We start from the raw sequence: 20,170 nt of genomic DNA on the forward strand, positions 1-20,170 counted from the left end.
ACTCCATTTTTTTCCCCTATCTACACCATGATAGAACAACTTGAACCCTGCTCCTAAACTTCCAGCCTTGCTACCTTTCCACCTGGTCTCCTGGACACACAGTATGTCTACCTTCCTCCTCTGCATCATGTCAACCAACTCTCTACCTTTTCCTTTCATATTTCCAACAGTCAACGACCCTACTCTAAGTCCTATACTCTTGGCGTTCCTCTTCTCTCTTCCTACGAACACACTTCCTCCTCTCCTTCTTCGACCAACAGTAGTCCAATTTCCATCGGCACCCTGTGAACAGCACCAATGGCGGTCGTTTTTAACCCCGGCCTCGACCGTTCCGTAATGGAAGTCATAGATTTGATTCGCATGTTTGATTTGGCAGAAGTTTTACACCAGATGCCCTTCCTGACGCAACCCTCTGTATTTATCCAGGCTTGGGACCGGCACAATAAGACACTGGCTTGTTTCCTCTTGCGGCTACATTGTCCTCTTGCGGCTACATTCGTCCTCTTGCAGCTACATTGTCCTCTTGCCGCTGTATTGTACTTCTGATTCTATTTAGTTATTTAATTCCTTGTCATTCCTACTGCAGTGATTGAAACATGCCACTTGGTGGCATTGAGGCTAAGACTAGGGTCGACAGTGGATAATTCCCAATGCCCACAATTGTTCTCTTCATGACATTGGCGTGTGTGTGCGATTGCAGTTGGAGGTGACATTACTATAAATTTTACCGAATTATGATATCATGAAGAAAAGAAGTCAAAGTAAAAGACATCAATCTGCGATTGTAAGTTTGAAGAACAGACATCTAGAGAATAATTTATTTTGTTCCAACAGTTTGAAATGCCTGTACACTGCAGTCCCTGGCAGTGGAAACTGCCTCCTTGGCTTGGAGATGATCGCAGACAGAAATTTCTGACATAAATAAAAGAGTGACAGACGGCTTCCTTTTTTCTAAGGTACCTGTTCACTTTTTACTAACTTCATTTGGCATCATAGTATTTGCATTACACGTCCTGTTCTGTCGCATATTAAGAGGCATTCTGCAACGCAGTGAAGAATGTGACAAATGACTTGTGTAGAAAGTATAGCTGAAAGCTGAAATTACATCCTCATATAACTCAGTTTATTTCCCACAATAATAGATTTTCTTGTACTTCACACACAAAGTGCAAGCATGATCATACACACATGGGTTTGAGAGGACTGCAATTTCATCTGTGCTGTATGTCGTGCATATATGGTACATTTGACAATAAAGTTGACTATGACTAGGAAACTTGTGTGTGAGAGTGTGAGGATACTTCTTGTTCTGCATTCTCCCTCCTTTGATCTTTATTTCAACCATCAACTGAAAATTTCTAACCTCAGTTGATGGAGCGCCAGATCATTCTCTTTCTAGAAGCTACTAGGTTGGTCAGCTGTCAAACCCCCCATCAAACCCCCCGCCCAGCAAATGGCATCAGACATTTGCTAGTAAGTTCTCAGCTGTCTGTGCCTTAAATAGACCTTATCAGGAGCAGACCATGTTTGAGGGGAGTCACACACCCAGAATCTACTAAATGGACAAAAATATGTTTTATCATTAAGTCTTGGATGACTCACAGACAAAGGAAGGATATTTGTGGCGATAAAAGTAGTCATAGGTTGTAATTGCCTTTGAAAAAAAGTTGCTCTTCGTGGTTTATGCTTCCTTGGAGTGAACCCCTAACTGTGATGGATGGTCCACCATAGCCCTGTCCCACCTCATTGAGATTCACTATAAATATAAATTGAGGTGTTGGTGGGGGAAGATTGCAGGCAACAGAAAAAGTTTGCAACAAACAAGGAATTGCGAGTTGAGGCCATCTTTGAAGAGCAAGACACACAACTTACAATCATAAAGGTATTGTAATTTTCTACAGATTTTTTTTCCCATTTGAGTGACATTTGAGTGACATGAGGTGCTGTGATTTAGACACAAGGATGGACAGACTGTGCCTATCAGGCCCAAAGGAGGACATTGTGTCTATCCATTGAAAAAGAAGCATGTGTTGCAAGACTTAGGAACAAGACCATGTCCAAATAAGGTCTGAGTAGAGGCCATTTAAAGTTAGGGATAGCATGTGCCTGGCCCTTTCCTACAGAAGACCCAGGTTAGAAGGACAGTGACGGGAATAAATGGTGAGAGTATAAACATTTCAAATTCTACAATATTTTATATAAACTCAGTGTGCTAACAGAGAATCATTGCTATGAATGTGTATGCAAAGTATAGGTTTACATTGCACATCTGTTGGTCCTACTCGTACTTTCATTCTCTTTAACTTGGAAAATGCAGAACCTTTTTGCAAGGTTTTAAATATTTATCATGTATTTAAATTATGTTTAATTGTAGAAATATCTGAGCTAAATATATGACTAGTGTGAAGCTTTGGCGACTTTACTACATTTTTACTTGATGATACTCAAATTCTTAAACTATTCTTTGATTGATGATAAAATACTCACACATTTGGGTGATTTTATATGTGAAAAATCAAACGTTTTCTTATCTTCCTATTAGATGGGTGATCCAGTCCAGCTAAAAGATGAAGGGAACAAACACTTCCAAGCCGGAGACATTGACAAAGCCATTGATTGCTACTCTAGTGCAATCAAGGTGTGCAAAGACAAAAAGGTTCTTGCTGTCATTCACAGGAACAGGTCTGCCTGTTATCTAAAGAAGGTAAGGCTCTTTGTTAAATCAGCACCAAATACAATTATTATGTTCAGAACATCTTTGTCAAATTTCGCCTTTTAAATGATGTTTCTGCTTTTCTCACAGGAAAATTTTGTTAATGCAGCATCTGATGCATCTAAAGGTAGAGTAATATATAGGAAATGAAACCAGTACCTGACATGGAATTAACCAATCAATAGCAGTATTAATGCAATAACCAACTGAAACATTCATATTTCTGCTTCTTTCGTCTTCTACAGCAATTGATGTTGATGCTGCTGATATTAAAGCCTTATACCGGCGTTGCCAAGCTCTGGAGAAGTTAGGAAAACTAGACATGGCTTTCAAGGATGTGCAGAGATGTGCTACCCTTGAACCGAGGAACAAGACCTTCTTGGAGACCCTCCGCAGGCTTGGAGCCGAGATTCAGGCCAAGGCTAGTATGACAGAGTAAAAACAACCCAAACTGAAGTTCATTCAGGATGAATGGCTACACAACAGCATTAAACCCACAATACAAGATGTATTTCTTGGGAATTGAAAAATGCATGCTTTTGATACTGAGAACTGGACTAATACGAGTACCTGAGTGAGACAATAGAGTATTTAGGAGTGACGTTTCCATATGACTCTCAACAGCTCAAGACAACATTTTCCACGGATTCAAGGGTACAGAACATGTTTGACATTTTGCTTGATGATGAAATGGAAAAAGACAAAAGAGAAAAGGTGAGTTTTTTCTACACTGAATGACCTTGATGATTTTATTAATTATGGGGACGAAAATCTACGTTCTTATTTTCTGTACAGGCTGCTAACAACCTGATTGTGCTGTCCAGAGAAGATGCCGGAGCTGAAAGAATCTTCCAGAACAATGGAGTGCCTTTGCTGCTCAACATGATAGAGTCTGGCAAACCAGAGATGATACTGGCTGCTGTTCGTACTTTATCTGGAATGTGCACAGGACACAAAGCTCGGGTGAGCACACTGATCCTCAGTGAGTCAAGACATCCTGAAAAAATGTCAAAGAATTCTTGGACTAGGATAACAATGTCATCTGCATAGGTTGAAACATGAAAAGCTTTGAAAGTATAATATTTTTGATTACATAATAAATACATGACAGTTTATATTTAATGAATACAGTGTTTCTTTTTGATGTCCTTCAACAGGCAATGGCTATTGTTTACATGGTGGGTGTTGATAAGATGTGCAGCATCATGGCCCTTGACAATGAGGAGATTGCACTTGCAACCTGCAACCTCTTCCAGTGCATCAATGACTCCCTCACAGGTGGAGATAAGAGGGAGTATGGGAAAGAAGAAGCTTTGGTGTTGGGTGAGACAGAATTTTCAGCCGCATCTGTAGCTAAATACATTTAACTGTCAAGCTTCATTTTAATTTTCAAATACACCCTATAAAATCATGGACATAATATAAATACATGATTCTGTTGGTGTTTTGTCACAGCAGTAAGAAGTGCAATCTTTCATCTACCTCTGTTCAGACGTAGCTAAAGACCTGAAAACCATTCTTCTCTCATTGCTTGAAATGGTTGCAAGCAAGAAGGTTTCTGGCCACGGCAGAGACCAGGCACTGAACCTTCTTAGCAAGAATGTACCTCGCAAGGACAAGGCAGAAAAAAACAACTCCAGGACCCTCTTCACCATTGATCATGGTGAGTCAGATTAGCTTTTTTAGGTCTTTTATTTAGTTCAATCATTCCTTAGTCTTTCCCAGACTATCCCTGATTAAAGATATGCGTGTGTTTGTTCTGCAGGTCTGAAGAAGATCCTAAAGGTGTGTGGTCAAGTTCCTGAGCTGCCGGACCAGCTGCCTTTAACAGAAAACACACAACTGATTGCCAGTGTGCTGCTCAACAAGCTCTATGATGACCTTACATGTGATCCAGAAAGAGATAACTTCAGAGACATTTGTGATGAATATATTAAGTACGTCCACAAAATACAAATTATTTGACCAGTCTTGTTACCAAGCTATCATAGTGTACATTGTCTATCATGCTTTAAAAAAAACTCATTTTTTCCACAACTTCATTTGTCATCAGATCCAAAATTGATCCCAACAACATGGACAAGACTATTCATGCTATCAACACCATCTCAGGGCTTCTTCAGGGTCCTTTTGATGTTGGTAATGCCCTAGTTGGACATCAAGGCATAATGGAGATGATGGTAGCGCTGTGTGGTTCAGAGCGAGAGGTAGACCAGATGGTTGCCGTGGAGGCATTGATCCATTCCTCCTCAAAGATGAGTCGTGCCAGTTTCATCATCACAAATGGAGTGTCACTGCTCAAAGACATATACAAGAAAACCAAGAATGAAAGGATAAAAATACGTTCACTGGTGGTGAGTATGTACAGGAGAGAATGGAATAGAGAAGAGAGATTTTTTTTAATAATAGGCCCAGTTAGATGTATGTATAATACATGGCCATACAGGACTGTAAAACACACACTCCTGCTCATGATTTACAGTTCACATAAAAGTTATGTTTTTCAGTTATGACACATAAAATTAAAATAAATTAACAAGACTACAACTTAAAGGTTGTGCCTGTGTGTACACTGTATCAGTATATACTCATCCCAAGTCCTCTCTAGGGTCTATGTAAACTGGGCTCAGCTGGAGGTGATGACTACAGTTTGAGGCAGTTTGCTGAGGGCTCCACAGAGAAGCTGGCCAAACAGTGCAGAAAGTGAGTACCTTAAGTTGTCATTTTCATTACGATGAGAAATGTACATGTATACAGACATTGAACTAGACTAGACCATCGTATTCACTTCATTTTCACTAGCATTAGTGGTTAAATTGCTTTGCATTGTTACAGCTGGAAGGTCCTGGGTTTGATTCCCAGCTGTAGCAGGAAGTTTAAAGTTTATATAGTTTAAAATTCTTCTCTTGACTCAGGCATTGGCTTAACACCGGAGTTTGTTTCTGGTCATTGCATATTCTACTCAAGTGCTCTTGATGCTTAGGAATGTTAGGTGGAGATGTATGAGAATGATAAAAATATGTTCCTTTGAGTTCACATTCTATTTAATGTGTTGTTTTCTACTCTTCTAGGTGGCTTTGTAATCCCCAGATTGATACCAAAACAAGGAATTGGGCTATTGAGGGTCTTTCTTATCTGACGAATGATGCTGATGTGAAAGATGACTTTGTTGAGGATGAGCTTGCCATGAAAGCCATGTTTGAACTGGCTAAGGTATGCAAATAACAGAAAGAAAACAAGGTAATCCTGCCTAGACATCTGAAATAATCTTTCTACTTTCTTTGTGCTTATAGTCTAAAGATAAGACAATCTTATATGCAGTTGCATGCACTCTGATTAACTGCACAAACTCCTATGAGAAGAAGGAAATCATACCTGAGCTGGTTCAGCTTGCCAAGTTCTCAAAACAACATGTACCTGAACAACACCCTAAGGTAAAATAAACTAACATTTTGACTCAGACCACTGACCACAGGAACTATATACATACATATAAACACTTCATATACTATTTTTCAGGACAAGAAGGACTTTATTGAGAGGAGGGTAAAAAGGCTGCTGAAAGCTGGAGTCACATCTGCCCTTGCTGTCATGGTCAAAGCTGACAACTCGATATTGACCGACCAGACCAAGGAGCTGCTGGCAAGGTACGAAAAAAAGCACATCATTAGTATTTCATTGGCGTGTGAGTGATTGTTTGAATGTTATTGCTTCTTTTGGGCAGGGATAACTTTGTACGGTACGGTCTACTGCCATTGAATGAATGTGTGAATAATTTGTGTTCCAAATCTGACTAACTTAGAAAGGCACTATATAACTGAAGTCTATCTGCCATCTATTGTTGTTATTTTGCAGAGACAGATACATCCAATATTCTTGTTTTTATTTCTACTTAAATTATAAGATGAATTCTACAAATACTGTATGCTTGTTTGTCATATCTATGTCTTCAGGGTTTTCTTGGCCCTGTCAGAGGATCCCAAAGATCGGGGCATCATTGTAGCCCAAGGTGGGGGAAAAGTGAGTGTTATGGGTTAAAACCAACTCTTTACAGGATTACAAATATGGATATTTTCTTTCAAATCTCCACACAAACATTAACAGGACAGAATAGTTAGAAAATACCACCACTGTCATTGAAAATAGAAATGTATCACTTGTTCTTCTGGGTCTGCTCTTAGGCTTTGATACCACTCGCTCTGGAAGGAACAGAAGCTGGAAAAGTGAAGGCCAGCCATGCCCTTGCCAGGATTGCTGCAATTTCAAATCCAGAAATTGCCTTCCCCGGTGAGAGGGTAAGATGAGCATCAGAATCTGCTTTACTGAAGAGTTGGACTCTTTTATATTTGTGAAGGAAACTCAATGGAGATTTTCTGAGGCACCACTTTTATCCTCATCTCTTGAGGATACAGTTTCCCTTTTTTCATTTTTCATTTTTTTATTTTTCTTGTATATGTTGGCAGGTGATGGACATTTTAATTAAATATTTCTTATTGTGTTAGTTTTACTGGAAATGTGATTTTAAAGTCCAGGGTTTTCATGGACAAGGAGTCATATTTTGAGGGTAAAACAATCAGAGTATTGTTTATTTAGGTTCTTTAGCAGTGGATTGTACTCTTTGAGTGCCGTCTAAATATCATTATGATTATCATTTTCAAGTTTTTCTCTATACTGAATCCAATATAAATGTTGTTTGGTGTTTATCTTGTAAAATTAAAAAAAATTGTCTTTCTTGACTGACAGGTGTATGAGGTGGTGAGGCCTTTGGTTAGTCTCCTTCACACGGACAGAGATGGAATACAGAACTTTGAAGCCCTGAGAAGTCTCACCAACTTTGCTGGCTTCAGCGAAAAACTAAGGTGAACTATTGCTATATCGACACACCTGAGAACTTATACCATGCACGTGGCCATACAGTGTTTAATTTTAATTTCTGTTTGCTTTGTAGAACGAAGATTGTGAAAGAGAATGCTCTGTCAGATATTGAGAACTACATGTTTGAGGAGCATGAGCAGATCAGACAGGCTGCAACTGAATGCATGTGTAACCTTGTGTCATGTAAAGAGGTAACAACAAACAAGCAGCTACAACCTCACATATTATCAATTGACAATATGCAACACATAGCCAACATGTTTGGTTGTTACAAACATTTCAACTCTGTGTGTTAGGTTCAAAATCGTTATCTGGAAGACGGCAATGATAAGATGAAGCTGCTGGTGCTGCTATGTGGCGAGGATGACGACAATCTGCAGACAGCCGCCGCTGGGGCTCTGGCAATGCTCACTGGTGCTCAGAAGAAGCTCTGCACCAAACTAACCCAAGTGGTATGTACAGCAGTGTTCTACAGTGTTTTTGTTGTCAAAGCTGAGTTGCAGTGTCACAACAGAGTTTGTTTTGAGAGAATTAGTGCAACATTATTAAATAATGCCAAGAAACCCCTAATTAACTTTCCATTCCCAAAAAATAATTTACTAGATACTAGAGAAACAAAAGCCTTGTTCATACATAATACAAAAGGAATCTGTGTGATGTATAGCAACAATACAGATCACAATTTGATTGTTGACGAAGCCTCTCCAGAGTTTTCACTGAGTTTTCACTTACGGGGACTGTTCTCTCTCAATAGACCACCCAGTGGCTTGAGATCCTGCAGAGGTTGTGTCTCCATGACAATCCTAGGGTACAGCACCGTGGCCTTGTGCTTGTCTACAACATGCTTGACTCAGAGGACAGTGATCTGGCCAAAAAGCTGATTGAAAGCGAGATTCTGGAAATCCTCTCAGTTATTGGCAAAGCTGAAGACAATCCCCAAAGGCAAGAGGCTGTTGATGTGGCACGTGCTTGCCTGGTCAAAGCTATGGAGCTTGGTCTCATCAAACCCTTCACCAGCCCTTCTTAAATTGTTGGAAAAGAAATCAATAGCAATGGACATTCTTCTTATTTGTCTTGTGTTATTGTATGGTCTTTTGTTTTGTTTTTTCAAAAGTATTTTTCCACATCAAGGCTATTAAAGGTTTCATCAGCCTGGTTCCAAATCTTTAAAGATAAAAATAAATAAATATTGTTGTTTTTATAACCTAAATATTGGCTGTTATTGAATTTGTTCAGATGTGCCAAAAGTGTGAATGTAGAAATTATAAATTTACAGGTATTATTTTCACTGACTACAATATTGCATCACATCTTGTGATGTTTGAAAGGGAAGCGACCTGATTCAGATTTTGGTAGAAAATTAAGAACTACGCACCTAAATTAAGTAAAGTTTAAGCAAGTAAAATAAAAAGTTAAACTACATGAAAAAATATCTTATTGTCTATGTTTCCACAAACAATGCGAAACATATTGATGAAAAGCAGTTGTTAAAACAAACTGCTTCAAATTTTCCTCTTGTAACAGGAGATATCTGAAATATCTGAAAGACAAAGTTTATCTCATAAATCATTAACAATGGGTGTGAGAGGGAAGGAGGAAGACATCGAATTAATATAGACTGCAGACGCTGTGTTGATGTAAGTCACAACAGAAACTACTAGCAATGTGACCAAAACTAAAGTCTTACAAGCAATAACTTGACTCACATCGTAAAAAGTTCAGTTATAAAATATAAAACTTTGGTTTGTACTGTATGCACAAAAAGCTATGAAAGACTCAGTAAATTTTTGAAGAGGTATGGTTCCACCCCCCCCCAAAAAAAAAAGCCTTGAGAGTTTAGTTCCTGAACATGTAAGTTTAGATCCTGATCATCATCTGGATTCTTTTTTTCTTTTCTTTTTTTTTTTAAAGCTTTTCTATAAAATCAGGGCAGTTATCAGAATATTACTTATAACTTTGTGAGTAATGTCCTCAATTTTTTGTGGAAAAAAAAATCACACTTTGTCCATAAGGCTCAGAAAATTAAGTCTTGTCAGATAACAAATAATAACTAAAAGATGAAATTGTATCTGAAATTTTATTGATTGTGTTAAGTGTCAAATGTAAAATATCTTCAAAAGTTACTGAACTTAAAACAGTTTTCTTGAGTACGAATAGAATTAGTAATGACACCAGCACACTCCAGATTCTAGGGGTTGTTTTTCATTGTCAGTGGGCATGAGGATCAAAATATCATCTCAGGGTGCTTTCTAGATCTTTATTTTGAGAAAATGTATTTTCTTACCATAGTACAGTATTAATTTCCCAATTTATCTTCCGTGGCCTGCTCTGCTCCTGTTGAGACCTGCAGAGGGCATGTTCGAGTCGCTTTTTCGCACCCTTTGGCGCACCAGTACGACTGAATGGAGTGGTTGTATGTAAAGAGGCAGGGCAGGGACATTGGGCATTCTTGCTGCTGTCAGTTCAGGAGTGAGTCCTCACTTATAGCAGTAATCCCGTGCTGGAAGTAAACACTGCTCCTACTCTATTTAACAACATATGTTAATGTGTTGCGCATCGACTGCTTGAGGACCGGGATTTCTGCGCGGACTGCGGCAACCACTCCGAGGACAACATTTCCACAGGACCACTCAGAGGACAGCGAGTGGCTGGTGAGGTTTCTGTCAATTTGATGTTTCTAGTGTGAAAACCCAGACAGGTTGCCTTTTTCAGATGATGTACATACGCGGTAAAAATAGATCCGAGGTCAACCACACTGGCACAGACCAAATTCTCACGCACAGCGTTGCGTTTCAAAGTCTCGCCAGGTGTTGCGACAGGTGAAAAGCTGCAAGTGCGCTTCGGCTGTTTCCGATCAATAGAAGAAGTGGGATGATGGTAGGTTTTCTTCAGTCCTTCACTTGACTGTATTACAATTTTTTTTATTGTTAAACTCTACACAAAGGGAACACATATCATGCAAACCGTTCCAAAGTGCAGCTGCAGTCTTTTAGTGTTTGCTGTCTCAGTTCTTCCTTTTTGCCTTTGTTGTATTATGACGCAAAAAGTGTGTTGAAAGTCTCACTTTTCCCGAGAATGTGGAAGTCCCTCTAGTTCCATGAGAAATTGGTTGAACATGCGCAAAGTTATGTAACACCTTGTGTAGTTGAGGAAGGTCACGGCATCTGGACATGATTACAATATAAACTATCAAATGCTAATTAAATTAAACCAACATCTATCATAATCTTCTCAGCCAAGTTACAGAGAAACGACATCACTCTTAAACATTGCTGAATCCCTCTGGCTCAACATGACTGGTAGGCAGGTGACAAATTTTCTGTTTCTCAAATTGATCATGTTTACATTATTAGATTCCTCAGTGGACCAGCCTTTCGCTGTGAGTCTTGGCGCCTATCACCTCATGACTGCTCTTGGCAATAAAGTGCTATATTTCTTGCTCCTGGTAATTGGCAGCCAGGCTGTAACTGTGAAATAGCTGTGCCGGTCCAAAGAGAGGATGAGGTAGCTGACTGGTTATCTTGGATTGTGGTCTAGGAATGGAGACTGAGAGGTGTCCAGTTGGCTGTCAGCAAGGCCAACGGATAAAATATGTCTTATGTCTGATTTAGTACGTTAGTGACATTTAATTATCACATATATTAGGTCAAAATAACATATTGATCTGAGAAAAATTCATATTCTAATCTCATCTCAAGTCAAGTGTTAGAACATTGCTCTGTCAGATAAAATAAAACTCCAATAATCTAAACTACAGTAACTGTCGTCATACCTTCCGGCTCACGAAGGTGGTTGCCACCTTTTATTTTATCAGTTTTGTTCTAAATCTGTAATCAACCCAACACTTTTTTCATGCTCTCAATTTCCTTGTTGCTGGGATGTGACACATTTGCGCTTCGACCCAGAATATGACACTGTAGATGGAAACCGGAGAGGATCCTCTGAGGGAAGAATTATAGTGGGTGTAGAAGGTCACACTAAACACACAAACATTACAAGGTGTTGAATTTCATTATCAGAATATCATGAATGTTACCAGACTCTATGTGTTACCACACCATTGCGTATATGAATACAAGACGCAGCAGTCTGTAAAACCATTTACAAGAATAAGAGAGACGTGTTCATGACACTGACTCTGTCTAATGAGTCTCATATGCCTGCTATTATTGGTCGTGTCACTACTGTACAGTATGATCACAGTGCACTAAGTGCCCTTTGACCCCAGATCACAAGATCACCCTAAAACCATAACTTTTAATTGACTCTTCAAAGGAAGCTCATACAGAAGAATAACCAAGTACTATAATTGTAGCTTAAAAGGGTGTTTTTAAGCAGCATTATTACCTTTTCCTGTACAGTGTCACTTCTGCTGATACTCAGATAGAAAATATTACATAATGCAGAAATTCAGCTCACTCTGACAAGCAACATATGGGTGCAGGCTAGCTGGCAGCATATCAAAGGAGCTCAGGTGTTAGTTCAAATGAAAAGACAAGGCATTTGCATGAGCTGCTTTCCCATTCAAACATTCAAACATAAGGTAAGATGACCATCATCTCCCAGACTAGCCCTGTGTGTCTGCCTCCCAGTCAAATGAGAAAGAAACAGGAAGTTCATAAAATATGTGACAGCCTCATCATCCTTTGTAACGCCCCGCCATGTGTAAAATAATAGAGTTATCAGGTTATGGTGTGTGTGTGTGATATATATATATATATATATATATATATATATATATATATATATATATATACTGTGTGTGTGTACAGTAATATATATATATATACATACGTGTGGTATACATACGTGTGGTATTGTTCGCCCTCTAATAAGACCATTGATTTTTCTAACTTGTAATTTAACACTGTTTTGATGAATCAGTTAATTATTATTTCATTATTTCATTTCACTATTATTGTATATTGATCCCCCAAAGAGAGACGTCTCCTCTCCTTCTGACCCATCCCAGAGAACCAGTAGGAATTCCTTAAATTGGAGTTAAATATCTTGCTTAGAGGTACATTGGCATTTAGGCTGGGAGACTGGGGCTTGAACCACCGACCTTCTGATGAGCGGACAATGCTGTTACCACGTAAGATTAACGTTAAACTCATTCATTATAGTCTAACTACACTGGACTTTGAGGCAGAATCTAACACAAGATATCAGATGTCACCCATTATTAATTTAACTATCAGAGCACACGTTTCGATAAATAATGCAGTTTCAAAAATATTTGTAAAAATCTCACATTTTTCTTAACTAATTCAACCGCATGCGGTATACCTGTTTTGAAAGATTTATAGTAATGCATCAAAAATAAAATTAACAGCTGATTTATTCCTCATTTGCAAAACATTACAACTACATTTTGGGTTTGCACTAGGTAATGATTCATTGTTCATCAAAATTTGTATTTGCCATCAATAGACTGAAGGATTATTATGGGTTTTTTAAATTTATTATTACATATTTAAATCAAATTCCCCACCACCAGCAGTATGAATCAGAGCAGAAGATACTGCACACTATATCAGGATCAGTTAATTTGACCAACATAGCCCATAGTGTGGGCTTTGTTGTCTCTGCCATCTGTTTTATTATCCTCACTCACTGGTTAGTCTGTGCTCACGTCTGCACATACCACCTACTAATACTACTGCTACTACTACTCAACTGAATGTCATATTTAATTATTCATTGTCTGTACAGCAACCAGTATTCTCTAAGAAATACTACATCTATTTCGAAATGAAATTCCAGTTCATATACAGTATAATAACCACAGAATGCACAGATTTGTTTAAAGCAACATTGCGAATGTGATGAGTTAGAGTTGTTGTTGGTTTGATTCTGTCCCTGCTGCCTTCATGTTGAAGTGTAAGAACCTCAGAATGTTCCTAGTGGCTAATCTATTTGTGTGAGAGTTATCGTGTGAATGGTTACTGCTTCTAATGAGCAGGTAGAACACTGTATGGTGTGAATGTCACCACTGAATGCATGTGTGTGTGAATGGGTGAATGCTTGCTTGTGTTGCAGAGCATTTTGAGTCAACAAGTATACAGGCCATTCTCCATTGAGGGTTAAATCTTGACTCCTGTAAGTCCAGTTGCTACAGATTCAGCCTTCAGCAACATCTTTGTATGACAGTTGTTTGTTTCAGACCAGCAGGCAGAGTGATAGTTTGGCAGCCTGTTAAGTGAGATAAATCAAAGGTTGTTGCCTTTCTGCTTCTTGATGTTGTTGTTATTGCCTTGGCCCCCATCCTTCCCCTGCATCCCTGTTATGGCAGTGATGAGGCTTGCAGAGGCCCACTTAAGGGACCATTGGAGTGAGAGTGGGATAGTGAGGTGTCAATTGAAGGGGTCAGGCAGAAAAACATGGTGCAGTAGATGAAGACAAATAAGTTGGAGAAGAAAAATAAAGAAAGCAGAAGCTTGCTAACGTGAGTATTATGCGACCTGCAGTCGACATGCATCTCCCTGTACCCTCAAGATTGACCATTACTGACAATAATCAAGAGGCAGCAGTGCCCACAGTGTTATGCATATAGGCAATAAACCTTGGACTCAAGGTGAGGCTTACTTGATCCAAACCCTTTTTGGCTGCGATGGGTAAACCTGTGTCTTCAACTGTTTGTCATCTGATCATGTTTTCCATGGCTTGTGACATTAAAACTGAGACCAGGTTGTGTTGATATCACTGTTGAGTGACTGTAGTAACACTGTGGAAATAAATCCTTGTCACAGAGACAGTCATGGTACAGAGTATCACCACATCAGGACATCGTCCCTGTTTTCTATCTGTATACTCTACTCTATGTCCCCTGTCACCCCCACCCCCACCCCATCATTCCTTTAGTTGAATCATGTGACTCCCCCGGACACAGAGGCTGAATTCCTCCTCACTACTTCTCATGCATAGTGGAACTAGAGTAAGACACGGACTGAATTACAAATACACGTACAGTCCTCTCTCTGGAAATTTTAGTAAACATGTTGCTCTATTGTCTTTATGCACCTACATTTACATCAGGTTTTTTTGCACTGGTGAATACTTTGAAGAATAACAGGACACATGCTTCATGTGAGGAAAGCACCCAGCTACATATAAATATTTAAATATATTATACATTTTGTTTTCTACACCTTCTTTCTTTTTCCATTCCCTCTTCCCTCTGTTTAGCTAATTCATTTTGTTCTTACCACATCTGAAAGCTCACAGCTCTGGAGGAGTAATCCCCTTTCCCTAACCGATTGTTTCTGCCAAAAGGTCAAATCCCATCAATGATTAAATAGTAAGTTGGCGATTGTTGCTGCGAGTGTGTATCTGAATTTGCTGCCGATTCCAAAGATGTTGTGCTCAGTTCAAATTCTGCACATTGTACTTCATGACGATGCATCTCTCTTTGTGAAATCTTCTGTATTTGTGTTATTCTTCTCTTTGCATCATTATACTGTTACAGTATGCGTCACTGAATTTTGTTAATTGCCAGTCTGTTTGCATAAAACTGTCAAACTGTGTGATAAATATCACCTGGATGAATCAATCACTTGAAAATTTCCCCTATTTCCACGTTTTTCCTTTACTCTGAAAACAATGCCAAGTGACTGAATCTGTATCATGACAGTGTTTTGTAGCATGTCTGTGCTAGCCCTGCAGTGATGCATTGTGAAGTAAGACACTGCTCTGAATCTGCAGTGTAGCTTGTCCCTTCAGGGGGACAAGCTACGAGGGGATGCCTAGAGGGGATGCAGCGAAATGTGGAACACATTTCAATAACCGCTTAAAATCTTGGTGTCCAGACTCACCAGGGAAAGAAAACAGAGAGCATGTTTATATTAGATTTTTGGCTCGTTTATAATGCCTGTGATTCTGAAAGTTTGTGATCATGCATATATGGTAAAACTGTGTGTGCTTTATGTTCCATTTGATTCATTTGCTGTAGTTGTAGTTAGTTTGAGAAACCAGAGAAGAATCCCCGAGTTGTTTACGTTTCCTCTTCTGTCTTTGCGACCAATGAACCAATATTTCTGTTTCAAGCATTCTCAGGCAGAAATGCCAACATCGGTCTGTCATCCTAACAGTACGTGAGAAAAACACAGTCTGTCTGTAAAACAGGGTAAATAAGATTGTTTTTGAGATGCTGAAAGACTGTGTATAATTTGTTTATAGGCATTTGTGTGACTGATAATTTTTGATTGGCTCATGGAGGGGTGCCCACACATGAAATGTTTGTTCCTCAGCCAGAATATTCATAAACAGAACATGACACATTTCATAGCAGCATGAATTTTGCACAGTTGGGGGATCTATGCCAGTTATGTAATCATACCAAGCAGTGAGCAAGTGTTTACACAAGGTGTCAGGAAGATCATTTTTTTTGCCCCACACATTCATGCTTCTGTGCACTTTCAGTGTATTTCATCATGTTTCCCCTTGCCTTGAATGTTGTTTTCATGTGGAAAAGGAGATTTGGTAGAAGAAGAAAAAAACAGCTAAATTTGACTCAGGTCAAGTTTTTATAAGCATTATCTTGGGACTGAAGCAAAGTAAAGCAGAGGAATATACTGTACATTTCATCTTTATGTTCTGATAATAGAAACTGTGGGAACTTCCCTGAATACCTCTCAATGTTGTTATGAAAACTGTGGAATTTGCTGTATTACTTTGTCCTTAATTGCAAATAATACATAGAGATGATTTTTAATCATAGTGTCTTTATTTTAGTTCTAAGATGTGTGTTACTATCTGATCTCTTTCCTATCTTGAGTGGGTTTGTGGCTACCTCGCATTATGAGACTACTGGTGGAATATAACCACAGCTACTAAGACTGTTCGAAAGTTCAGTTGCATTGGATCAGTTTTCTTCATCATACCAGATGGCCCCTATCTGCTTAGAGCAACATGCTTCCTTGGCAGAAATGTTTGACTATAGAGTGGTCATTTGACTTTCTCATGTGTTGACTGGTACCCTTGGTGATATATCTTCGAAACTGTAGAAAAGATATGAGGTTTAGAGGCCAGTGTTTGATTAGCACTTGTACATTTGTTTGAAGGGTGGTAGGGTGTTTCAGAGGCTTTTAAAACAAGGACACGTGAGAAGAGAGTTGTCTAGGATTGGAAAGATTGGCCGGAAGGAGAACTAAGTTATTGAAGTTAGCAATGGCTCTATAAGAACAAAGTTACAAAATGCTTCACGCCCCTTTCTACATGCCAGTTCTAGCTTTTATGAAGATATTATGAGTTTTTTAAGTGCATAGTTTTCTTTTCATTTTTCAGTTTCAATCAGACGAGACAAGTGAATGATGTAAAGATACTGATAATGACATCCCGCTTCAAAGCAGTGATGTATTGTGATTGTCAGTGTTTGTGTGTTCGTCCGTCCATTTGTCCATCTGTTAGTCCACCAAATATCTTCGGAACCGTTGCAGATAGAAAGATGAGACAAAAAGCACATTACTCTGTGGCAAAGGTGATCAAAATGAGATGATGATCTTGACCTTGAGAAAACTAGGTCATGGTCAGATTTCAACTTTTGTACACTCAGGAACCAGATAAGATAGAAAGACGAGGGAGAAGGCCAGTGTGAGTAAGACCATAGGTCAAAGCACTAGCTTTGATCTATGAATGTAGTTCAGAGCACCAGCTTTGATCCTTGACCTATGTCTGTAGGTCAGGATAAAATTTTGAATCCAGGGGTGTCACGGGATGTTGTAGTCTCTGACTGCCTTGTTATTAACTGCAGAGGATATTTGTCTGTCACAAAGTCTTTGATCATTACACTCTTCAAAGAGACGGTGTTCAAAGCAGCAGCATCTGCCCATTTGATCCCAGACACCGGTGGTGGTGGTGCCCAATGAACCAGATGAGGCTGATTAAATGATGAAGTGTACATCTGAGGACATGGAGGGGAAGGTTCAGGGCATGTATATCAACAGGATGAACAAAATAGAGGCATAGTAAGAATCTTATTTATAAGCCAGCATCAAGATGATATAAAGTGAAGCTTTGTCACAGTGTTATTGGATAGATGGGCCCTGCTGATGAGAACAGCTGATATCTGAAGTCACAGCTCCAAGTAATATAGCAGGAAATTAAGACTATGAATGCGTGACAGGATTTTATGAGAAATAAACTTTGAACCAAATGTGTGAAGGGATTGTTTTCTTGACTTAACTCTCTCCAGGACTTCTGTGTATAAATGAGAGTTTCAGTAACAAAATATACAAACATCTGACTTAAAAAATGCTTTGATTTGTGGTTCACAGTAATGGATGTGACTTATGAAGTGTCTTTTTACATAGAGGGTGTGCTACTATGTACATATATTGCTTTTTTTCCCGTGTTAGACTTCGTTTGTCCCAGCAGTATTTGCAAAGGGAGGGCTTGACTGTCTAAGACATGCCTGATGATCTATTGATCGATTTTTCATCTGCATGTTTAACCGTCTCTTTCTTTTGTCAAGTTGTGAATAACAGACCTGCTGTTGTTCATTGCAGCTGCATGCCTCGCATGGATAGTTCTAGAAACAGTCTGTTGGAGTACTGACTGGGTTGTGGAATCAGGTGAGACAGAGAGAGAGAGGGAGAGATAGAGATTCAAACAATCCCTTTAAACACTGACACTAGGGCTGAACAGAGAGCCACACAGGCTGGCAGGCTCATTAACATTCCCCAGGTTTAGAGCACACAGTGAAAAGGCTCAGGTGGATCAACACCATATTACACAGTGGTGAAGTAAAATAATTCATTTCATCTCTGATTACTAATGATTGATAACAGCATTTTGGTCATTTTTACCATAGATCTATTCTTACACAGAGGAGTCACAAATATAATTTTCAACTTAGGATGACTTCACAACTTTTGTGGAACAATATATGCTTATGTACTTCTAAAGAAATTATTTGAAGGTGACTCAAAGGGTGTTGACCCAGAACGGTGATACATAACTCTGTTTAAGTCGTGTATCAAGTTGTTGTCTTGTTTATAGCAACAGAAGAGCTGGTGCATAGATAAGGAAAGAGTCTGGAGATAAGAATGTCTGCAACATTCTTTTCTGGTCTGTGTGTGTCATGTATTCTATTCACCTTTTAAGACTACTTTTAAATGTGGAAACAATATATGTGGTATTTGTTGATAAGTGATACCTCCTGCAGTATTGTGATGTAATTTTGGTTGCACTGTAGCTGGCGGTAAGACGTATGCCCATTTGGTATGGATATTCTCGGTGCAATAGATTCTGATAGGATGAGGTTGTGTTTTCTGGTCACAGAGCAGGGGGTGATCACACTGCAAGCACTGATGAAGCAAAAAGATATTGTGTAATAGCCAGAGGTCTGAGTTGCAGGTGCATTCATATGCAGGTCAAGCGGTGACTACAGGATTGCCGGAGCTTATCAGAAAATTCAAAATTTTGTGTTCCCAATAAGCCTGTACTTTTCAATAGCTCTTTATGACCCTGTTTTGCCTGCTTGCTTGGACACATGCCTGAGGTACAAATGAGTGGAAGTAAAGGGGTATGAAAAGTGAGTGTTAGGGAGTGGCACGGTAAAGTCAAGGAATACAGAAGGAAGTAAGACAAATGTTGTTTTTGTGGCTCTTAAATTACTTGGTTGTGTTGTCAGACAGACCTTGCCAGTGGATGGCGTCAGTCCCAGATCGACACCTTATTCACAATGACTCTCTAGAGCAGGGGTTTTTATTTTATGAGTTGTTTTTTTTTATTCAACACACATACTCTTAGCATGGAAAATAGAAGGATTTAATAGAATAAAGTCAGAGCTGAAGAGGAGGAGGAGTAAGTTGACATGACATGAAGTTATAGTGGGCTTTCTGAATAGAGCACTTTGTGAAGGAACATCTGAACTGTCAGGATTGCATTGTTCTATAAAACAAGATTGTAATGCAAGAGTTGGGATAGTAACGCGCACACACATATCCTTTTATTAGACATGAGTGAGTGTTTGAGCAGAGAGCTTTTGCTACAGGGAATCTCAACAGTGGGAGTATAGAAAAGGACTAAATTGCTTCTGCTATCAGCCATAGATTAACAGAAGAGTGATGGCACAGGAATTTCAAAGGTTTTGCAGTTTGTCATGCAGTCTTTGCTGCTGAACAGTTTCCCTCCAGCTTTTCACATCCTAAATTCTGGAATAACTTCATTTTATCTGAAGCTGTGAGCGTTTCTTTGTGTATACTTTGTCCTTTTTAATGAGTGTGAATTTCACTGTGTTACCCATGACAGATCTAAACTTTTGGATGTTTGCTGAAACTAAGAATCAAGAGATGTCGCCCTAATTGCTGTTTGTCGGACACAGCTTTTCATAAAGCAAAGTAAGCATATAAAATGGACTTTTACAGTTACCGTATCCATGAAAGAAATAAACATTCTAAATATTGTAAGTAGCTGTAATTTTATTGCTTTATTTTAATCATTTGCATTTTTTTCAGATGTCAGCTACAACAGAAAATGGGATGGGAGGGCCTTGGACCACAAGCAGAGAGAAAACGTATAAAAAGGTAAAAATATATAAATAAACAAAGAATAAGATCCTGACTGCATTTGGTTTAATTT

General features: G+C 39.0%; 2 protein-coding genes across 3 annotated transcripts in view; both read left to right on the plus strand.

The window, feature by feature from the left end:
* The first annotated feature begins 1,781 nt into the window (after nucleotides 1–1,781).
* On the plus strand, nucleotides 1,782–8,735 carry unc45b (unc-45 myosin chaperone B). 2 transcript variants are annotated; one of them, XM_068311048.1, is made up of 20 exons: nucleotides 1,782–1,882; nucleotides 2,543–2,704; nucleotides 2,804–2,840; nucleotides 2,959–3,134; nucleotides 3,338–3,427; nucleotides 3,509–3,676; nucleotides 3,871–4,036; nucleotides 4,206–4,376; nucleotides 4,479–4,650; nucleotides 4,767–5,067; nucleotides 5,322–5,416; nucleotides 5,785–5,926; nucleotides 6,007–6,147; nucleotides 6,233–6,360; nucleotides 6,667–6,733; nucleotides 6,895–7,008; nucleotides 7,457–7,572; nucleotides 7,662–7,779; nucleotides 7,885–8,040; nucleotides 8,343–8,735. In XM_068311048.1, exons 2-20 carry the CDS (start codon nucleotides 2,543–2,545, stop codon nucleotides 8,613–8,615), a joined length of 2,793 nt encoding a protein of 930 aa, XP_068167149.1. In that variant the 5' UTR covers nucleotides 1,782–1,882; the 3' UTR covers nucleotides 8,616–8,735. The 2 variants fall into 2 exon arrangements, with proteins under 2 accessions (XP_068167149.1, XP_068167148.1); XM_068311047.1 differs by lacking the exon at nucleotides 1,782–1,882 and adding an exon at nucleotides 1,974–2,160.
* Nucleotides 8,736–10,030: 1,295 nt separating this feature from the next.
* pip5k1bb (phosphatidylinositol-4-phosphate 5-kinase, type I, beta b) overlaps nucleotides 10,031–20,170 on the plus strand; it is a 29,086-nt gene continuing 18,946 nt past the window's right edge. Inside the window, exons 1-3 of the mRNA XM_068310241.1 lie at nucleotides 10,031–10,239; nucleotides 19,841–19,929; nucleotides 20,047–20,115. Coding sequence (XP_068166342.1) covers nucleotides 20,047–20,115 — 69 coding nt within the window. The 5' untranslated portion in view covers nucleotides 10,031–10,239; nucleotides 19,841–19,929. The remainder of the gene's footprint in view (nucleotides 10,240–19,840; nucleotides 19,930–20,046; nucleotides 20,116–20,170) is intronic.

Source organism: Antennarius striatus, chromosome 3 (assembly GCF_040054535.1).
Source record: "Antennarius striatus isolate MH-2024 chromosome 3, ASM4005453v1, whole genome shotgun sequence".
Classification (NCBI taxonomy): domain Eukaryota; kingdom Metazoa; phylum Chordata; class Actinopteri; order Lophiiformes; family Antennariidae; genus Antennarius; species Antennarius striatus.